The 18,994-nt window shown below is 36.2% G+C and overlaps 1 protein-coding gene across 1 annotated transcript in view; it reads left to right on the top strand.

Moving 5' to 3' along the window:
• Positions 1-18,994, top strand: part of ZMYM4 (zinc finger MYM-type containing 4) — a 174,601-nt gene that overhangs the window by 72,138 nt on the left and 83,469 nt on the right. Inside the window, exon 2 of the mRNA XM_060140581.1 lies at positions 33-78. Coding sequence (XP_059996564.1) covers positions 33-78 — 46 coding nt within the window. The remainder of the gene's footprint in view (positions 1-32; positions 79-18,994) is intronic.

Genomic DNA, 18,994 nt, shown 5'->3' with positions numbered 1-18,994 from the left:
TAATGTTACTTTTTCTTTTTTTGCTTTTTCAGTTTGAGCAGAAAACTGGTGCAGTTTTTGATGAAATTGTAGAGAACTGTAAGTACCGTTCTAGAAAGAAACCAATCATGTCTTTAGATAGATAATAAATATGTCTAGAGAAAACATTAATCTGTAACAGTGATTAGTTAGGGCTAATTAATGTGATGGTCCAATTTGATTTAAGTTTAGATCTTATCACACTGTTAGTATTTTAATAAAGTTAATCTGAATTGTAAGAATCTTACTTTTTTCTTTAAATATTTTATTCTCATAGTTATTAATGTTGAAATATAGCCATGCTTTGTGTGTGTGTGGATCATATTGAACTTATCACTCAGTAAAGGTTTCTACTTTGTTTACAGGGTCTCTTAATTTTCTCTTCATATTTTTTCCATTGTTATATGGTTTTCTTAAAAGAAACTTTGTTTCTTAGATTATAAAAGTAATACATTCTATTTTATAATACAAAAATGAATAAAGCAGAAAATAAAAGCCTTTACCATTCTCCAAGGAGAATCAGTTTTAAACATGTAATATATATCTTTCCAGACTTTTTTCTATGAATGTAAATGTATATCTCTGTGTGATGGGAGGGGATTTATGTATCCTGTGAATGTTGTTCTTGCTTTTTTCATACAACTGCCTAGATATATTCTGTGTCAGTGGATATGGACCTATTGCATCCTTTCTAGTGGGTACTCAGTATTTTATTGTATGGCTGTACTATAAGTTAATCAGATTCCTCTTTTACATGTGTGTGTATTATTTTCAACTTTTTACTATTATAAACAATATTAAGTATGCATTTCTATACACATCTTTGTCTACTTGCTGAAGTGTTTTTGTAGGATAAATTCTAAGGATAGACTTTTTCTTCCAGTTTTATTGACATATAATTGACATACTGTTTTGACTTACATACATCGTGAAATGATTACCTCAATAAGTTTAGTGACTCTAACAATAGAATTGATGAATCATCAAAGGATGTTCATGCAGTTGTTTATGAAGGATAAATTTTATCATCTAGAATTCCTGAGTCAAGGAGAATGTTCATTTCTTTTGTTTTTTGTTTACTTTCACCAGAAGGATCTGTGAGTACCTTCTTTCTCTTTGGAATTAGTTTGTTTATATTTTTTGAGTGATAACAGTTTTCAGACTACATGTTGAGAAGTAACTAGCTCTCCTGATCCTCGTTGGGTTTAGTTATTGAATATCCTTTCTGTTGCATTTAAGCAAGAAAAATAGACTCTTGCTCACTTATCCAGAAAAACACTTCAGAAGTATATTGGGGGATTTCACAGAATTTAGGGAGGAGGTAAAGAACAAATTTCCCCCAGGGAACTCAGTCTAATGTGATTGTGGGCCTGTTGTTTCTAGTACTGCCAGAAAGCAGTTATGCTCCAATGACTTTTAGTCGTTATTTTTATCCATTTTAGATTTTAAGTTCCTAGGAAGAAGATTATGATTGGGCCAGGTTGCATCCGATGTTTATCTTTGAACCAGTCATCTGTGGTCAGGGGTAACAGATCAAAAAGTAAAACATGGGGCTGTTAGAAGGTATCCCTCAGCCATTATGTCTCACTTTTAGCAAATAAATTTTGATTTCCTGCTTCTGGATATGCCTTTGCTCAAGCCTGTATACTAGTAATAGAAATTAATCAAATAGCTTTCTAATGATGGTTTTAATCTGATGCTTTATTTGTTAAAGATGTTGCAGTAACAACAATCTTAAAGTGGTAGCAGAAATCTTAAGGCAGTAACCAAGCTGCTATACAATGGGTCTGTACACACAACATTTGGGGTTTATGTTTCTGGTGCCTGGTGCTTTTTTTGCTTCATCCCTGCAAACATTTTTAGGCTGGAGATTTACAAGCAGGGGATTTTATACCAAATGTTAAGTGCAAATGGTGTGGTAAAGATTACCTTTATCTCCCCCTTTCTGGTAGTTTATAATTAAGGGGCTGTTGAAGGCAGAGAAGTGACTAGCTTGGAAGAGGAGACTGGCCTCCCTCCGTGAAGGGAACTCAGGAACACAGACACCTATTCAGGAGAGATAAGGGCAGACTGCTACATAGATGGTATTCAGGAAGTGCTTGATTCCAAAGATGGTCATTTGAGGCCTACCATTTTGTCTTGATGTCGATGTACAGAAAAAAGGAAATTCACTGTTTCTCAGGCAAGTGCATCAAAATGTTTTGTGTAATACCAGACTTACCATATGTTCATTGCCCAAGACCACCAGGACGTGCGGCTTCACATATTTGGTTTTATAGATCAAGTTCGGCCCTTCTAGGGCACAATCCTTCTGAAACTTTCAGCAGACTATAGTGTCTGCTAATTGTTGGGACGCATAAACTGATAGAATGTAACTCCATCAGTGAGGACTTTGGGAAATTTCGTTTAAACATGAAAAAGCTGAATTGATTTTACAAATATGTAGTGTTTTCGGTGAAAGAGATTTAAAAGAAAAAAGCCTTCAATATTTTATGCAAATCAAAAGAGAGAGTAGGGCTGTCCAACTTCTAGTTCATCATTTGGAGGATTTGTGCTGTGGATTATTCAAGATAACATGGTGATAGTGGAAGTGACTGTTACACGGTGCATTACTCTAATTCATGTTCCCTTAACCATTGCCACTTTATGTGAAGTTTGAAAGAAGTTCAGATAGAATAGAGAGGGACTTCCCTGGTGGTCCAGTGATTAAGACTCCGTGCTCCCAATGCAGGGGTCCGGGTTCCATCCCTGGTCAGGGAACTAGATCCCGCATGCCGAAACTAAGAGTTCACATGTGCAGCTCAAGATCCCACATGCCACAACTAAAAAAGATCCTGCATGTGGCCATGAAGATTTCGCATGCCGCAACTAAGACCTGGCGCAGCCAAATAAATATAAGAAAAAATAGAACAGAGAAATTAAAAAAATTTTTATTGAAGTATAGTTGATTTACAATGTTGTGTTAATTTCTGAATTGCCCCCTAGTTCACTAGAATCACAGGTTTTGAATTATAATTGTTATTTGGTAGAAATAAAGGAATAATTGGTAAAAGAGATTTCTGTGCATTAATTTTGTATCCTGCTACTTTATGAAATTCATCGGTTAGCTCTAGTAGTTTTTTGGTGGCATTTTTAAGATTCTCTATGTATAGTGTCATGTCACCTGATGTGATTTTTTTTTTTTTCTGATGTGATTTTAAATGGGATTTTTTTTTAAGCTTTCTTTTTAAGATTTCATTGTTAGCGTAAAGAAATGCAACAGATATCTGTACATTAAGCTTGTATCCTTTTACCTTGCTGAATGCATTTATTAGTTCTAATAGTTTTTGTGTGGAGTCTTTAGGGTTTTCTATATAGAGTATTGTGTCATCTGTGTACAATGACAATTTTACCTCTTGCCTTCCAATTTGGATACATTTTCTTTTTCTTGTCTGATTTCTGTGGCTAGGACTTCCAATATTATGTTTGAATAGAAGCAGTGAGATTGGGCATCCTTGTGTTGTTCCAGAATTTAGCAGGAAGGCTTTCAGGTTTTCACCACTGAGTGCTGTATTGACTGTGGGTTTGTCATAAATGGCTTTTATTATGTTGAGATATGTTCCCTCTATACCCATTTTGGTGAGAGTTTTTATCATGAATGGATGTTGAATTTTATCAAATGCTTTTTCTGTATCTGTTGGTTTTTGTCTTTTGTTGATGTGATGTATCACATTGATTGCTTTGCATATGTTGAACTATCCCTGTGACCCTGGAATAAATCCAAGTTGATCATGTTGTATAATCCTTATGTGTCGTTGGATTCTGTTTGCTAATATTTTGTTGAGGATTTTTGCACCTGTTTTCATTCAAAGATATTGGCCTGTAATTTTCTCTTCTTGTATTTTCTTTGTCTGGTTTTGGTATTAGGGTGTAGGTGGCTTCATAGAATGAATGCGGGAGTCATTGACCCTCCTCTTCAATCATGACCCTCCTCTTCAATCCTTTGGAAGAGTTGTAGAAGTATAAGTATGCGTTCTTCTATGTATATTTGGTAGAATTACCCAGTGAAGCCTTATGGTCCTGGATTTTGTTTGCAGGGAGGGTTTTGTTTGTTTGTTTTTTATTACAAGTTCTGTTTCACTTCTAGTGATTGGTCTGTTCAAATTATCTGTTTCTTCTTGATTCAGTTTTGGCAGGCTGTATGTTTCTAGGAACTTGTCTATTTCTTCGAGGTTGTATATTTTATTGGCATATAACTGTTCATAGTAATTCCTTAGGATTTTTTGAGTTTCTGCTGTATTGGTTGTTTCTCCTCTTTCATTTCTTATTTTGTTTATTTGGCTTTTCTCTCTTTTCTCCCTAGTGATCCTGGCCAGTGATTTGTCAATTTTGTTTATCCTTTCAGAAAATCAGCTCTTGGTTTTATTGATTTTTTAAAAAAGTCTCTATTTCCTCTCTGATTTTTATTATTTCCTTCCTTCTTCTGACATTAAGTTTTGTTTGTTCTTCTTTTTCTCATTATTGTAGGTGGTAGGTTAGGTTGCTTATTTGAGATTTTTCTTCTTTTTTGAGGAAGGCCTGTATCTCTGTGAACTTCCCTCTTAGATCTGCTTTTGTTGCATCCCATAGATTTTATATGGTTTTGTTTTCATTGTCATTTATCTCGAGGTATTTTTTAATTTCCTGTTTGATTTCATTGTTGACCCATTAGTTTTTTAGTAGCATGTTGTTTAGTCTCCATGTAATCTTTTTTTTTTTTTTTTTTTTTGTGGTACGTGGGACTCTCACCATTGTGGCCTCTCCCGTTGCGGAGCACAGGCTCTGGATGCGCAGGCTGAGCGGCCGTGGCTAACGGGCCCAGCTGCTCCGCGGCATGTGGGATCTTCCCAGACCGGGCACGAACCCATGTCCCCTGCATTGGCAGGTGGACTCTTAACCACTGCGCCACCAGGGAAGCCCTGTAATCGTTTTTTTTTCTTGCTTTTCTCTCTGTGGTTGATTTCTAGTTTCATGCCTTTGTGGTCAGAGAAGATGCTTGAAATAATTTCTGTCCTTTTAAATTTGTTGAGGCTTGTTTTGGGCCACAGACTGTGGTCTATCCTTGAGAGTGTTTCACGCGCTCTCGAAGAGAATGTGTGTTCTGTTTGTTTTGGCTATAGTGTCCTATAGATATCAATTCAGTCTAACTGTTCTGTTGTGTCATTTAGAGTCTGTGTTGCCTTATTAGTTTTCTGTCTGGAAAATCTGTCCGTTGATGTGAGTGGGGTTGTTAAATCTATTATTGTGTTCCCGTCAGTTTCTCCTCTTATGTCTGTTAGTATTTTATGTGTTTGGGTGCTTCTATATTAGGTGCATTTATGTTAATGAGTGTAATATCCTCTTTTTGTATCGATCCTTTTATCATTATATAGTGTCCTTCTTTGCCTTTTTTTATACCCTTTGTTTTAAAGTCCATTTTATTTGATACGAGTGTTGCTGTCCCCACTTTCTTGTCATTTACATTTGCGTGAAATATCTTTTTCCATCCCCTCACTTTCAATCCATTCATGTCTTTTGCCCTAAAGCGACTCTCTTGTAGGCAGCATATTTTACGTTCTTGTTTTATTATCCAATCAGTCACTCTATGCTTTTGATCGGAGCTTTTAGTCCAGTGACATTTACAGTAATTATTGATAAGTATGTATTTATTGCCATTTTTCCTTGCTTTTCTTATAGTTTTTAACCACATTTTCATTGTTGATCAATATATTGTTTAGTTTTGCTTATTTATGAACTCTGTATTTTTTAATCATACTGTATATGTTACCACTTTGTTTTATCATTGTATATTCTTTTTCTTAAAATTAAATAATTTTATTTTTGGCTGCATTGGGTCTTCATTGCTGTGCGTGGTTTTTCTCTAGTTGTGGCGAGTGGGGGCTGCTCTTCGTTATGGTGCATGGGCTTCTCATTACAGTGGCTTCTCTTGTTGCAGAGAATGGGCTCTAGGCGTCTAGGCTTCAGTAGTTGTGGCACACGGGCTCAGTAGTTGTGGTGCACGGGCTTAGCTGCTCTGAGCCATGTGGGATCTTCCCGGACCAGGGCTCAAACCCGTGTCCCCTGCATTGGCAGGCGGATTCTTAACCACTGCGCCACCAGGGAAGTCCCTTATTGTATATTCTTGAGATTTGTCTGTACTGATCATTTAGCTCTCATTCATTCATCACTGATGTATAGTAATTCATTATATAAACATTATAATTTTTTTTTAAAAGAAGATGTTGGGGGTAGGAGTTTATTAATTAATTAATTTTTGCTGTGTTGGGTCTTTGTTTCTGTACGAGGGCTTTCTCTAGTTGTGGCAAGTGGGGGCGACTCTTCATCGCGGCGCGCGGGCCTCTCACTATCATGGCCTCTCTTGTTGCGGAGCACAGGCTCCAGACGCACAGGCTCAGTAGTTGTGGCTCACGGGCCTAGTTGCTCCACGGCATGTGGGATCCTCCCAGACCAGGGCTCAAACCTGTGTCCCCTGCATTAGCAGGCAGATTCTCAACCACTGCACCACCAGGGAAGCCCATAATTTTCATTTATTCATTTTAAATTGTGGTAAAAAAACCCACATAATGTAAAAATTTACCATCTTAATCATTTTTAAGTGTATAGTTCCATAATATTAAGTACATTCACGTTTTTATGCAACAAATCTGTAGAACTATTTTATCTTGCAAAACTGAAATTTCTGTATCCATTGAACAAAATTTCCCTCCCCTCTTAAGGTTTATACATGTTGTAACATGTATTGGGATGTCCTTCCCCCTTTTTTCTTTTGCGGTACGCGGGCCTCTCACTGTTGTAGCCTCTCCCGCTGCGGAGCACAGGCTCTGGACACGCAGGCTCAGCAGCTGGGGCTCACTGGCCCAACCGCTCTGTGGCATGTGGGATCTTCCCAGACTGGGGCACGGACCCATGTCCCCTGCATCGGCAGGCGGACTCTCAACCACTGCGCCACCAGGGAAGCCCTCCTTCCTTTTTAAGGCTGAATAATATTCCGCTGTATGGGTAGTACCACATTTTGTTTATCCATTCACCTGTTGATGGGCATTTGGATTGCTTCTGCCTCTTGGTTTTTGTGAATGATGCTGCACTGAACATGGCGAGCAAATATCTCTTCATGATTCTGCTTTCATTTGTCTTGGATATATACCCAGAAATGGGATTGCTTGTTCATATGGTAATTCTGTTTTCATTTTTTTTGAGGACTTGCCATACTGTTTTCAGGAGCGGTGGCACCATTTTACATTCGCACTAACACAGGGATTCCAGTTTCTCCACATCCTTGTCAACACTTGTCACTTTCTGTGTTTTTGATCGTAACCATCCTAATGGGTGTGAGGTGATATCTCATTGTAGTTTTGATTAGCATTTCTCTAATGATTAGTAATGTTGAGCATCTTTTGATATGCTTGTTGGCCATTTGTCTTCTTGGAGAAATGTCTTTTTCCAAGTCCTTTCTCCAGTTTTGAATTGGGTTATTTGTTTTTCTTCTTATTGTTGATTTGTAAGAGTTCTTTATATATTCTGGATATTACCCCCGTCAGATGTATGATTTGCAAATACTTGCTTCCATTCCATGTGTTACCTTTTCACTCTGTTGGTTGTTTCTTTTGACATCCAGAAGTTTTAAAAATTTGATGTAGGTAGTCCCATTTGTTTATTTTTGCTTTTGTTGCCTGTGTTTTTGGTGTCATGTCCAAGAAATCATTGCCTAATCCAGTGTCATGAAGGTTTTTCCCTATGTTTTCTTTTAGGAGTTTTATACTTTTAGGTCTTATGTTTAAAATATATCAAAATTTCAAAATCTATTTTAGTGTATATATATTGGGTTGGCCAAAAAGTTCCTTTGGTTTTTTTTTTTTTTTCCCGGTATGCGGGCCTCTCACTGTTGTGGCCTCTCCCGTTGCGGAGCACGGGCTCTGGACACGCAGGCTCAACGACCATGGCTCACGGGCCCAGCCACTCTGCGGCACCTGGGATCTTCCCGGACCGGGGCACGAACCCATGTCTCCTGCATCGGCAGGCGTACTCTCAACCACTGCGCCACCAGGGAAGCCCGTTCCTTTGGTTTCTAAGTAAAAATAAAAGGCACATTTTTCATTTTCACCAAGAACTTTATTGAGCAACGTATTCACCCTTTTGTTCCACTTCTACCATTTTTCAGGCAACTGCATAATTCCATCTTCCCAAGACTTTTTATCTTTTTGAGCAAAGAGCTGTTTCAGGTGCCTTTTAACAGTCTTCCAGGGGATTGAAATTTTTTCCACTAAGAGAATTTTGAAAAGACTGAAATAAATGGAAATTTGAAGGTGCAATGTCTGCTGAATACGGCAGATGAATCAGAACTTCCCGGCCAAGCTTTAACAGTTTTTGCCTGGTCATCAAAGAAACATGCAGTCTTGCATAATCCTGATGGAAGATTATGCATTTTCTGTTGACTAATTCTGGATGCTTTTAGTCGAATGCTGCTTTCAGTTGGTCTAATTGGGAACAGTACTTGTTGGAATTAATGGTTTGGTTTTTCAGAAGGAGCTCATAATAGAGGACTCCCTTCCAGTCCCACCATATACACAACATCACCTTCTTTGGATGAAGACCGGCATTTGGTGTGGTTGGTGGCGGTTCATTTCGCTTGCCCCACAGTCTCTTCCATTCCACATTATTGTACAGTATCCATTTTTCATCACCTGTCACAATTTGTTTTAAAAATGAATGTTTTCCTTACGTTTAAGTAGAGAATCGCACGCGGAAATACAGTCAAGAAGGTTTTTTTTGCTTGATTTACTTGGAATGCAAACATCAAAGCGATTAACATAACCAAGCTGGTGTAAATGATTTTCAACACTTGATTTGTATATTTTGAGTATGTTGGCTATCTCCCATGTGGTATAGCGTTGACTGTTCTCACTTAATGTCTCGATTTGATCACTGTCAACTTCAACTGGTCTACTTGACTGTGGAGCATTGCCCAGCAACAAATCTTCAGCACGAAACTTTGCAAACCACTTTTGACACGTTCAGTCAGTCACAGCACCTTCTCCATATACTGCACAAATCTTTTTTGTGTGTTTCAGTTGCGTTTTTACCTTTCTTGAAATAATAAAGCATAATATGCCGGAAATGTTGCTTTCTTGCTTCCATCTTCAATATTAAAATGGCTACACAAAAGTTTACCAATTTTCAGCAAAAAAAAAAAGTTTACCAATTTTGATGTTTTTTTTTTAAGTACTCGCTGATAAGACAGCTGTCACAATACAACCTAACAAAATTGTTTTGAATGAAGTTTAAAGACAGTTAAATCCTACTAGAGCCATCCTACAGAAAATGACGAACCTTTTGGCCAATCCAATACTTCTTGATGTTTCTAGTTTTTCCATTACAAATCTTTCCTCTACGAACATCCTTGCATGTTTTCTGATTCATACAAGAAAGTACCATGTATGGAGTTCAATGTGAAATCTATTTCTTGTGGTGAGTCTGTCAAAAACAAGTTTAGAATATATTTCTTTAGGACAGGAATTGTCAAACTTTTTCTCTAAAAGACCAGATAGTAAATATTTTAGGCTTTATAGGTATGCTTTCTCTGTTGCAGCATTCAGCTCTGACTTTTTAGCATGAAAGCAGTCATAGACAGTATAAGAAGGGATTAGTGTGTTTGTTTTCAATTAAACTTTATCGGCACTGAATACTGAATTTAGTGTAATTTTCAGGTGTCAAGAAATATCTTTCTTTTAATTTTTTTTTAACCACTTAAAAATGTTAAAACCATTCTTAGCTCATGGGTTATACGAATACAACACAGGTGGCTTCTGGATTTAGCATGCAGACACAATTTACCTACCCCTGCTCTAGGGTGTATATGGAAAGTGATTGCTCAGGCATTGGATGTGTACATTCTCAACTTACTAGAAATGCAAAGCTCAATTTTTTCAGTAGTTTCATCCATTTATAATTCTACCATTGTTTAGAGTTTTGGTCACTATGCATTTGGCCAACACTTGATATTATCAGACTTTTAAACTTTGTAATTATAGCAGGTATAACATGGAATTCACTTTTTAAAATTTATGTTTTCCTGATTAGTAATTTAGTTGAACATTTTTTCATGTGTTTTGGCCATTTCTGATTCTTTTGCAAAATCTGTTGCCCACTTGCAAAATCTGTTGCCCACTTGCTATTGGGTTGTTGGTCTTGTCTTTTTTTTTACATCTTTATTGGAGTATAATTGCTTTACAATGGTGTGTTAGTTTCTGCTTTATAACAAAGTGAATCAGTTATACATATGTTCCCATATCTCTTCCCTCTTGCGTCTCCCTCCCTCCAACCCTCCCTATCCTATCCCTCCAGGCGGTCACAGAGCACCGAGCTGATCTCCCTGTGCTATGCGGCTGCTTCTCACTAGCTATCTACCTTACGTTTGGTAGTGTATATATGTCCATGCCTCTCTCTCGCTTTGTCACAGCTTACCCTTCCCCCTCCCCATATCCTCAAGTCCATTCTCTAGTAGGTCTGTATCTTTATTCCTGTCTTACCCCTAGGTTCTTCATGACATTTTTTTTTCTTAAATTCCATATATATGTGTTAGCATACGGTATTTGTCTTTCTCTTTCTGACTTACTTCACTCTGTATGACAGACTCTAGGTCTATCCACCTCATTACAAATAGCTCAATTTTGTTTATTTTTATGGCTGAGTAATATTCCATTGTATATATGTGCCATATCTTCTTTATCCATTCATGCGATGATGGACACTTAGGTTGTTTCCATCTCTGGGCTATTGTAAATAGAGCTGCAATGAACATTTTGGTACAGGACTCTTTTTGAATTATGGTTTTCTCAGGGTATATGCCCAGTAGTGGGATTGCTGGGTCATATGTAGTTCTATTTGTAGTTTTTTAAGGAACCTCCATACTGTTCTCCTTAGTGGCTGTACCAATTCACGTTCCCACCAGCAGTGCAAGAGTGTTCCCTTTTCTCCACACCCTCTCCAGCATTTATTGTTTCTAGATTTTTTGATGATGGCCATTCTGACTGGTGTGAGATGATATCTCATTGTAGTGTTGATTTGCATTAATCATTAGAGAAATGTAAATCAAAACTACATTGAGGTCTTTTCTTAACTGCATTGTTGTTCTCTAAATATCCTGAAGAATAAACTTGTCAGTTATAGATATTGAAAATAAAATTTCCTAACTCATGATTTATCTTTATAATACTTTGCATAAGCAGAAATTAATTTTAATTTATTTGAATGATAATAAATGTATCAGTCTTTTCCTTTATGGTTTGATTTTCTTTTTTTTTTTTTTAATTTTATTTAGGTAAACCTTTTCTAGGTTGAGGTCAGAAAGCTCTTACATATTATTTCCTAAAATGTTCATTGGTTTTACTTTATCATAGAATCAACTGTTTCATGGTTTGGCTTAGGGAACTAATTTTATTTCTTTCCTAACAAATTGTCTAACAAATTTATAATACTAACAATAATACTAACAAATTGTCTCACCACCATTTATGAAATACTATTTCCTTTACATAGTTACCTGAAAAGCTACTCTGTAGTGTATACCTATGGGCTTTTTCTCCACATTCTCCAATGGACGTTTTGTTTATTTCTGTGCCATGTTCTTTTAATTAATTTACTTTATAATAAGTCTTGATAACCTGATGGTTGACATTCTTGCAAAGTTTTCTTCAGGAATGTTTCACCTGTTCTTCCTACTGTTCATTTTAGAAATATCTTGCCAAGTCACTAACAAAACAAAATCAAATAAGCGCAAAATTTTGATGGGATTGTCTTTGAGTCTATAGATCAACTGAGAGAGAATTGGCATGTTTATGATAATGAGTCGTTCTATCTATGAACTTCGTGTGTCTTTTCATTTATTTAAATCTTTAATGCTTTTCAATAAAATTTTATAATCTATAATGGATTATCTTGGAAGATTTTATATTTTAGCATTTAAGTCTTAGTTTGATATTTATTTTTGGATTTAGGATAAGATTGGGGTCCACTTTCTTCAGATGAGTAGCTGATTGTGCTGACATGTTAAAAATTTATCTTTTCCTCTTAATAGTTAATATTTTTATCAGTGAACCGAATTGGCACTATGAGGTATATTTAAGTTCTATATATAAGGGAATCTTTTTCTGTATTTCTGTTAAAGTCTGTATTTATATATTTACATGTTAATGTTTACAGTAAATATTTAATTCTATACTATTGTCATTGATTTTATTATTAGTATATATTATTATAAGAAATATTTTTTCGCTTTGAGGTATAGACATTTATATGCTATGTCAAGCCAATGTCTTAGTTTTAATTTCTGTTATTTTAAAGCTTTTCTTTAGGCTGTTCATCCACTGAATTTTAATGTGATTGTATTGAAGATCCAAAAATAGTCTGTTGGAATTCTAATTGAAAATGCATACCTTTATATGTTACTTTTTAGGGAGAATCAGTAGTTTACTATATTTTTCTATTCAGGAGCAGACTATATCTTATACAGATTCTGGTTTATGCCGTTTACTTAAATTTTATAGTTGCTTACAAGTAATATGTATTGTGCTTTTCTCGTATCATTTGAACTTTGCAAATGGAGTTTTTTTCATTTCTATGTTCTTATTACAAGAACAGTCTATTATTTTACTTAATTTCCTTATTAAATCTAATAGTCTTTTAAAATTTGAGCCTAGTTTTCCAGTCATAAAACTGTATCAACTAAAAATATTTTATTTCTTTATCCCAGTGACTACTCAAATTATGTATTTAATGTTTTTGCCAAACCTCAGGATTTTATTGTAAGTAATAATCAAGGTAGTTGTCACTTTTGACTAATTTTTGAGTCCAGTTAAGTGGTTCTCATAATCATTTAGGGATAATTATTGTAGGTTACTGTCACATTTGCTAAGGCTTTATTACATTTTTAAAAATTATTATTCCCATTTTACATTGAGGAATGGGTGAAGAATGTTAGTATTTAAAAATTACTGGGATCAATTTGCTAATATTTCATTAAGGATTTTTCTAACAGACTTTGTACGATTGGAGTTACAGCTTTATGAAATGTTTTATAGGATTCACCAATAAAACCATCTTGGCTTGGAGATTTCTTGGTGTGAGTTTGTAAATTATGAATTCAAATTTTCAAATAGATACAGGATTATTTATAGTTTATATTTAATCTTGTGTCAGATTTGGTAAATTGTGTTTTTCAAGTAATTTGTTCATTTCATTTAAGTGGTCTTTGTCTTTTGAATTATAGTTTTTTTTAAAAATGGGAACGATAGTGGCAACTCATTGTGGTTTTAATTTGCGTTTCCCTGCTGACTAATGATTTTGAATATCTTTTCAGTGTGTGTATTGGCCATTCTTTTTTTAATATCAATTTATTTATTTTGGGCTGTGTCGGGTCTTCGTTGCTGTGTGCGGGCTTTCTCTAGTTGCAGTGAGCAGGGGCTACTCTTCATTGCGGTGCGCGGTCTTCTCATTGTCGTGACTTCTCTTGTTGCAGAACATGGGCTCTAGGCAGGCAGGCTTCAGTAGTTGTGGCTTGTGGGCTCTAGAGCTCAGGCTCAGTAGTTGTGGTGCACGGGATTAGTTGCTACGCAGCAGGTGGGATCTTCCCGGGCCGGGGCTTGAACCTGTGTCCCCTCCATTGGCAGGCAGATTCTTAACGACTGCGCCACCAGGGAAGCCCATATTGGCCATTCTTAAAATGTTCTTTTGTAAAGTGTCTGTTCAGATCTTTGCCCCTTTTAAAAATTTGTGAGTTTTTCTTTTCTATTATTAAGTTGTAAGGGTTTTTTACATATTCTGGATACAAATCTTCTGTTTTATAGATCATTAGAAATAGATGTGGATATCTCTATCTCCATCCATCTGTATCTGTGTAGCTCTTTCCATATCTATGCATCCACCCACCCATTCATTCATCCATCCATCCATATATTCTGTGGCTGACCTTTTCATTATCTCAGTAGTGTCCTTTGAAAAGCACAAGTTTTAATTTTGATGAAGTTCCATTTTTTAATTATTATATTTTTGTGGGCTGTATTTATTGTATTCTGACTAGAAGACCTATTGCAAGATCAAGAATATGTTCATGTATTTATTCCTGGAAACTTAATAGTTTTAACCTTACCTTTTAGTTTTTATTTTATTTCTTTGTTATTTTTTTATTTGTTTTCTTTCTTTCTTTCTTTCTTTTTCTTTTTTGGCTGTGTCAGGTCTTAGTTGCAGCAAGTGGGGTCTTCATTGAGGCATGCGAGATCTTTTGTTGCAGCGGGGGCTCTTTGTTTTGGTGCGTGGGTTTTCTCTCTCTAGTTGTGGTGCTCAGGCTCCAGGGCGCATGGGCTCTGTAGTTTGCAGTACGCAGGCTCTCTCATTGAGGTGCAGGAGCTAAGTAGTTGCGGCACATGGGCTTAGTTGCCCCGTGGCGTGTGGGATCTTAGTTCCCTCACCAAGGATCAAATCCACATCCCCTGCATTGGAAAGCGGATTCTTTACCACTGGACCACCAGGGAAGTCCCTAGCCTTAGCTTTTATGACTAGGTTTATTATCCATTTCAAGATAGCTTTTGTGTATAGTGTTATTTAAGAGTCAAAATAAATAATTTTTGCATATGGATATCTAGTTGTATTAGCAACATTTATTGAAAAGATTGTTCTTTCTGATTGATTTACCTTGGTATTTTTGTTGAAAATCAGTTGATCTGTATATTTGAATTTATTTCGAGACTCAGTCTGTTCCAAGGATCTGTATGCCTTTCCGTATGTCAGTACCTCACTGTCTTAATTACTTTGGTTTTATATTAAATGAGATATTCTAAGTAATTTTTTTTCAAAGTTGTTTTTGCTATTCCAGATCTTTTGCATTTTCATGGAATTTCTTAGAAGCACCTTGTCATTTTCTATAAAAAATCTTCCTGGGTTTGTGATTGGGATTGTGTTGGATCTATAAATGAGTTTGGGGAGAATTTCTATCTAAATACTAGTGGTCTTCCAATTCATATATATGATGTGTCTTTCAATTTATTTAGCTCTTCTTTCCTTTAAGCAATGTTTTGTAGTTTTCAAGTACAGGTCTTATGCATATTTTGTTATCCCTGTATATTTAAAACTTCTTGTGCTATTGTAAATGAAATTTTAAAAAACTAAATTTGCTGAAATATAATTTACAGATAAAAATATACTGTATCTTGAAATCATTTTTATTTATTTTTAAATTTAAAAAAATTGGGGTATATTTGTTTTACAATGTTGTATTAGTTTCTACTGTACAGTGAAGTGGAGTTCCCTATGCTATACAGCAGGTTCTCATTATTTATCTATTTTATACATATTAGTATATGTATGTCAAACCCAGTCTTGCAATTCATTCCACTCTCCTTTCCCCCCTTCATGTCCATACGTTTGTTCTCTCCGTCTGTGTCTCTATTTCTGCCTTGCAAACAGGTTCATCTGTACCATTGCTCTAGATTCCACATATATGCGTTAATATACAATACCGTTTTCTTTCTGACTTACTTCACTCTGTATGACAGTCTCCAGGTCCATCCATGTGTCTACAAATGATCCCATTTCGTTCCTTTTTACAGCTGAAATCATTTTTATTTTAACTTTAAAATAATTACAGACTTAAAAACAAGTTACCATAAGTCATCCAACTCTGTTCTTAAAAAAATTGCTTTGTCTATTCAGGTCCTTTGCATTTATACATAGAATCAACATGTAAGTGTATCAATATACAGATAAGCCATTGGGAGTTCTATTGGAATTGCATTAAATCTGTAGATTAATTCGGAGGAGAATTGACATCTTAAATATATCCATGAGCATGACATAATTCTGAATTTATTTAGTTCTTTAAATCTGTAAATAATTTCTAAATTATTAAATTTCTAAATAAGCTTTGTAGTTTTCAGTCTATAGATTTTACAAGTATTTAAGAAATTTAGGGCCTAGAGAGTCTTTGGTGGGACTAATGGCAGGTTCCGGGAGGGCTCATGCCAAGGAGTACTTCCCAGAACTTCTGCCAGTGTCCTTGTCCCCGCATTTTGCCACAGCCACCCCCCACCTCTGCAGGAGACCCTCCAACACTAGCAGCCGTGTGGCTGACAGGGTCTTGGTGCTCCGGCCAGGTGTCAGGCCTGTGCGTCTGAGGTGGGAGAGCTGAGTTCAGGACATTGGTCTACCAGAGACCTCCTGGCTCCATGTAATATCAAACGGTGAAAGCTCTCCCAGAGATCTCCATCTCAGTGCTAAGACCCAGCTCCACTCAGTGACCAGCAAACTAGAGTGCTGGAAACCCTATGCCAAACAACTAGCAAGACAGGAACACAACCCCACCCATTAGCAGAGTGCCTGCCTAAAATCATAATAAGGTCACAGACACCCCAAAACATACTGCCGGACGTGGTCCTGCCCACCAGAAAGACAAGATTCAGCCATCCACCACAACACAGGCACTAGTCCCCTCCACCAGGAAGCCTACACAACCCACTGAACCAACCTTAGCCACTGGGGGCAGACACCAAAAACAATGGGAACTACAAACCTGCAGCCTGTGAAAGGGGGACCCCAAACACAGTAAGTTAAGCAAAATAAGAAGACAGAGATACACACAGCAGTTGAAGGAGCAAGGTAAAAACCCACCAGACCAAATAATGAAGAGGAAATACGCAGTCTACATGAAAAAGAATTCAGAGTAATGATAGTAAAGATGATCCAAAATCTTGGAAATAGAATTGAGAAAATACAAGAAACGTTTAACAAGGACCTAGAAGAACTAAAGAGCAAACAAACAATGATGAACAACACAATAAATGAAATTAAAAATTCTCTAGAAGGAATCAATAGCAGAATAACTGAGACAGAACAATGGATAAGTGACCTGGAAGATAAAATAGTGGAGATAACTACTGCAGAGCAGAATAAAGAAAAAAGAATGAACAGAATTGAGGACAGTCTCAGAGACCTCTGGGACAACATTAAATGCACCAACATTCGAATTATAGGGGTCCCAGAAGAAGAGAAAAAGAAAGGGACTGAGAAAATATTTGAAGAGATTATAGTTGAAAACTTCCCTAATACAGGAAAGGAAATAGTCAATCAAGTCCAGGAAGCACACAGAGTCCCATAGAGGATAAATCCAAGAAGAAACATGCCAAGACACACATTAATCAAAAATTAAATACAAAGAAAAAATATTAAAAGCAGCAAGGGAAAAACAACAAATAACATACAAGGGAATCTCCACAAGGGTAACAGCTGATCTTTCAGCAGAAATGCTGCAAGCCAGAAGGCAGTGGCAGGACATACTTAAAGTGATGAAAGGGAAACCCTAGAACCAAGATTTCTCTACCCAGCAAGGATCTCATTCAGATTCGATGGAGAAATTAAAACCTTTACAGACAAGCAAAAGCTGAGAGAATTCAGCACCAGCAAACCAGCTTTACAACAAATGCTAAAGAAACTTCTCTAGGCAGGAAACACAAGAGAAGGAAAAGACTTACAATAACAAACCCAAAACAATTAAGAAAATGGTAGTAGGAACTTACATATCGATAATTACCTTAAATGTAAATGGATTAAATGCTCCAACCAAAAGACAATGACTGGCTGAATGGATACAAAACCAAGACCCATATATATGCTGTCTAAAAGAGGCTCACTTCAGGCCTAGGGGCACATACAGAGTGAAAGAGGATGGAAAAAGATATTCCATGCAAATGGAAATCAAAAGAAAGCTGGAGTAGCAATTCTCATATCATACAAAATAGACTTTAAAGATTATTACAAGAGACAAAGAAGGACACTACATAATGATAAAGGGATCAATCCAAGAAGAAGATACAACAATTGTAAATATTTATGCAGCCAACATAGGAGCACCTCAGTACATAAGGCAAATGCTAACAGCTTTGAAGGGGGAAATCGACAGTAACACAATCATAGTAGGGGACTTTAACACCCCATTTTCACCAGTGGATAGATCATACAAACTGAAAATAAATAAGGAAACACAAGCTTTAAATGATACATTAAACAAGATGGACTTAATTGATATTTACAGGACATTCCATCCAAAAACAACAGAATACACTTTCTTCTCAAGTGCTCATGGAACGTTCTCCAGGATAGATCATATCTTGGGTCACAAATGAAGCCTTGGTAAATTTAAGAAAACTGAAATCATATCAAATATCTTTTCCAAATACAACACTATAAGACTAGGTATCAATTACAGGAAAAAATCTGTAAAAAATAGAAACAAATGGAGGCTAAAGAATATACTACTTAATAACCAAGAGACCACTGAAGAAATCAAAGAGGAAATCAAAAAATACCTAGGAACAAATGACAATGAAAACACAATGACCCAAAACCTATGGGATGCAGCAAAAGCAGTTCTAAGAGGGAAGTTTATAGCAATACAATCCTACCTCAAGAAACAAGAAGCATCTCAAATAAACAACCTAACCTTACACCTGAAGCAATTAGAGAAAGAAGAACAAAAAAACCCCAAAGTTAGTGGAAGGAAAGAAATTATAAAGATCAGATCAGAAATAAATGAAAAAGAAATGAAGGAAACAATGGGAAAGATCAATAAAACTAAAAGCTGGTTCTTTGAGATGATAAACAAAATTCATAAACCATTAGCCAGACTCATCAAGAAAAAAAAGGAGAAGACTCAAATCAATAGAATTAGAAATGAAAAAGGAGAAGTAACAGCTGACACTACAGAAATCCAAAGGATCATGAGAGATTACTACAACCAACTATATGCCAGTAAAATGGACAACCTGGAAGACATGGACAAATTCTTAGAAAAGCACAACTTTCCAAGACTGAACCAGGAAGAAATAGAAAATATAAACAGACCAATCACAGGCACTGAAATTGAGACTGTGATTAAAAATCTTCCAACAAACAGAAGCCCAGGATGAGATGGCTT

The sequence above is a fragment of the Lagenorhynchus albirostris genome, chromosome 2 (genome assembly GCF_949774975.1).
Source record: "Lagenorhynchus albirostris chromosome 2, mLagAlb1.1, whole genome shotgun sequence".
Taxonomy (NCBI): domain Eukaryota; kingdom Metazoa; phylum Chordata; class Mammalia; order Artiodactyla; family Delphinidae; genus Lagenorhynchus; species Lagenorhynchus albirostris.
The sequence above is the reverse complement of the archived record's forward strand: the minus strand, read 5'-3'. Positions and strand labels throughout refer to the sequence as shown.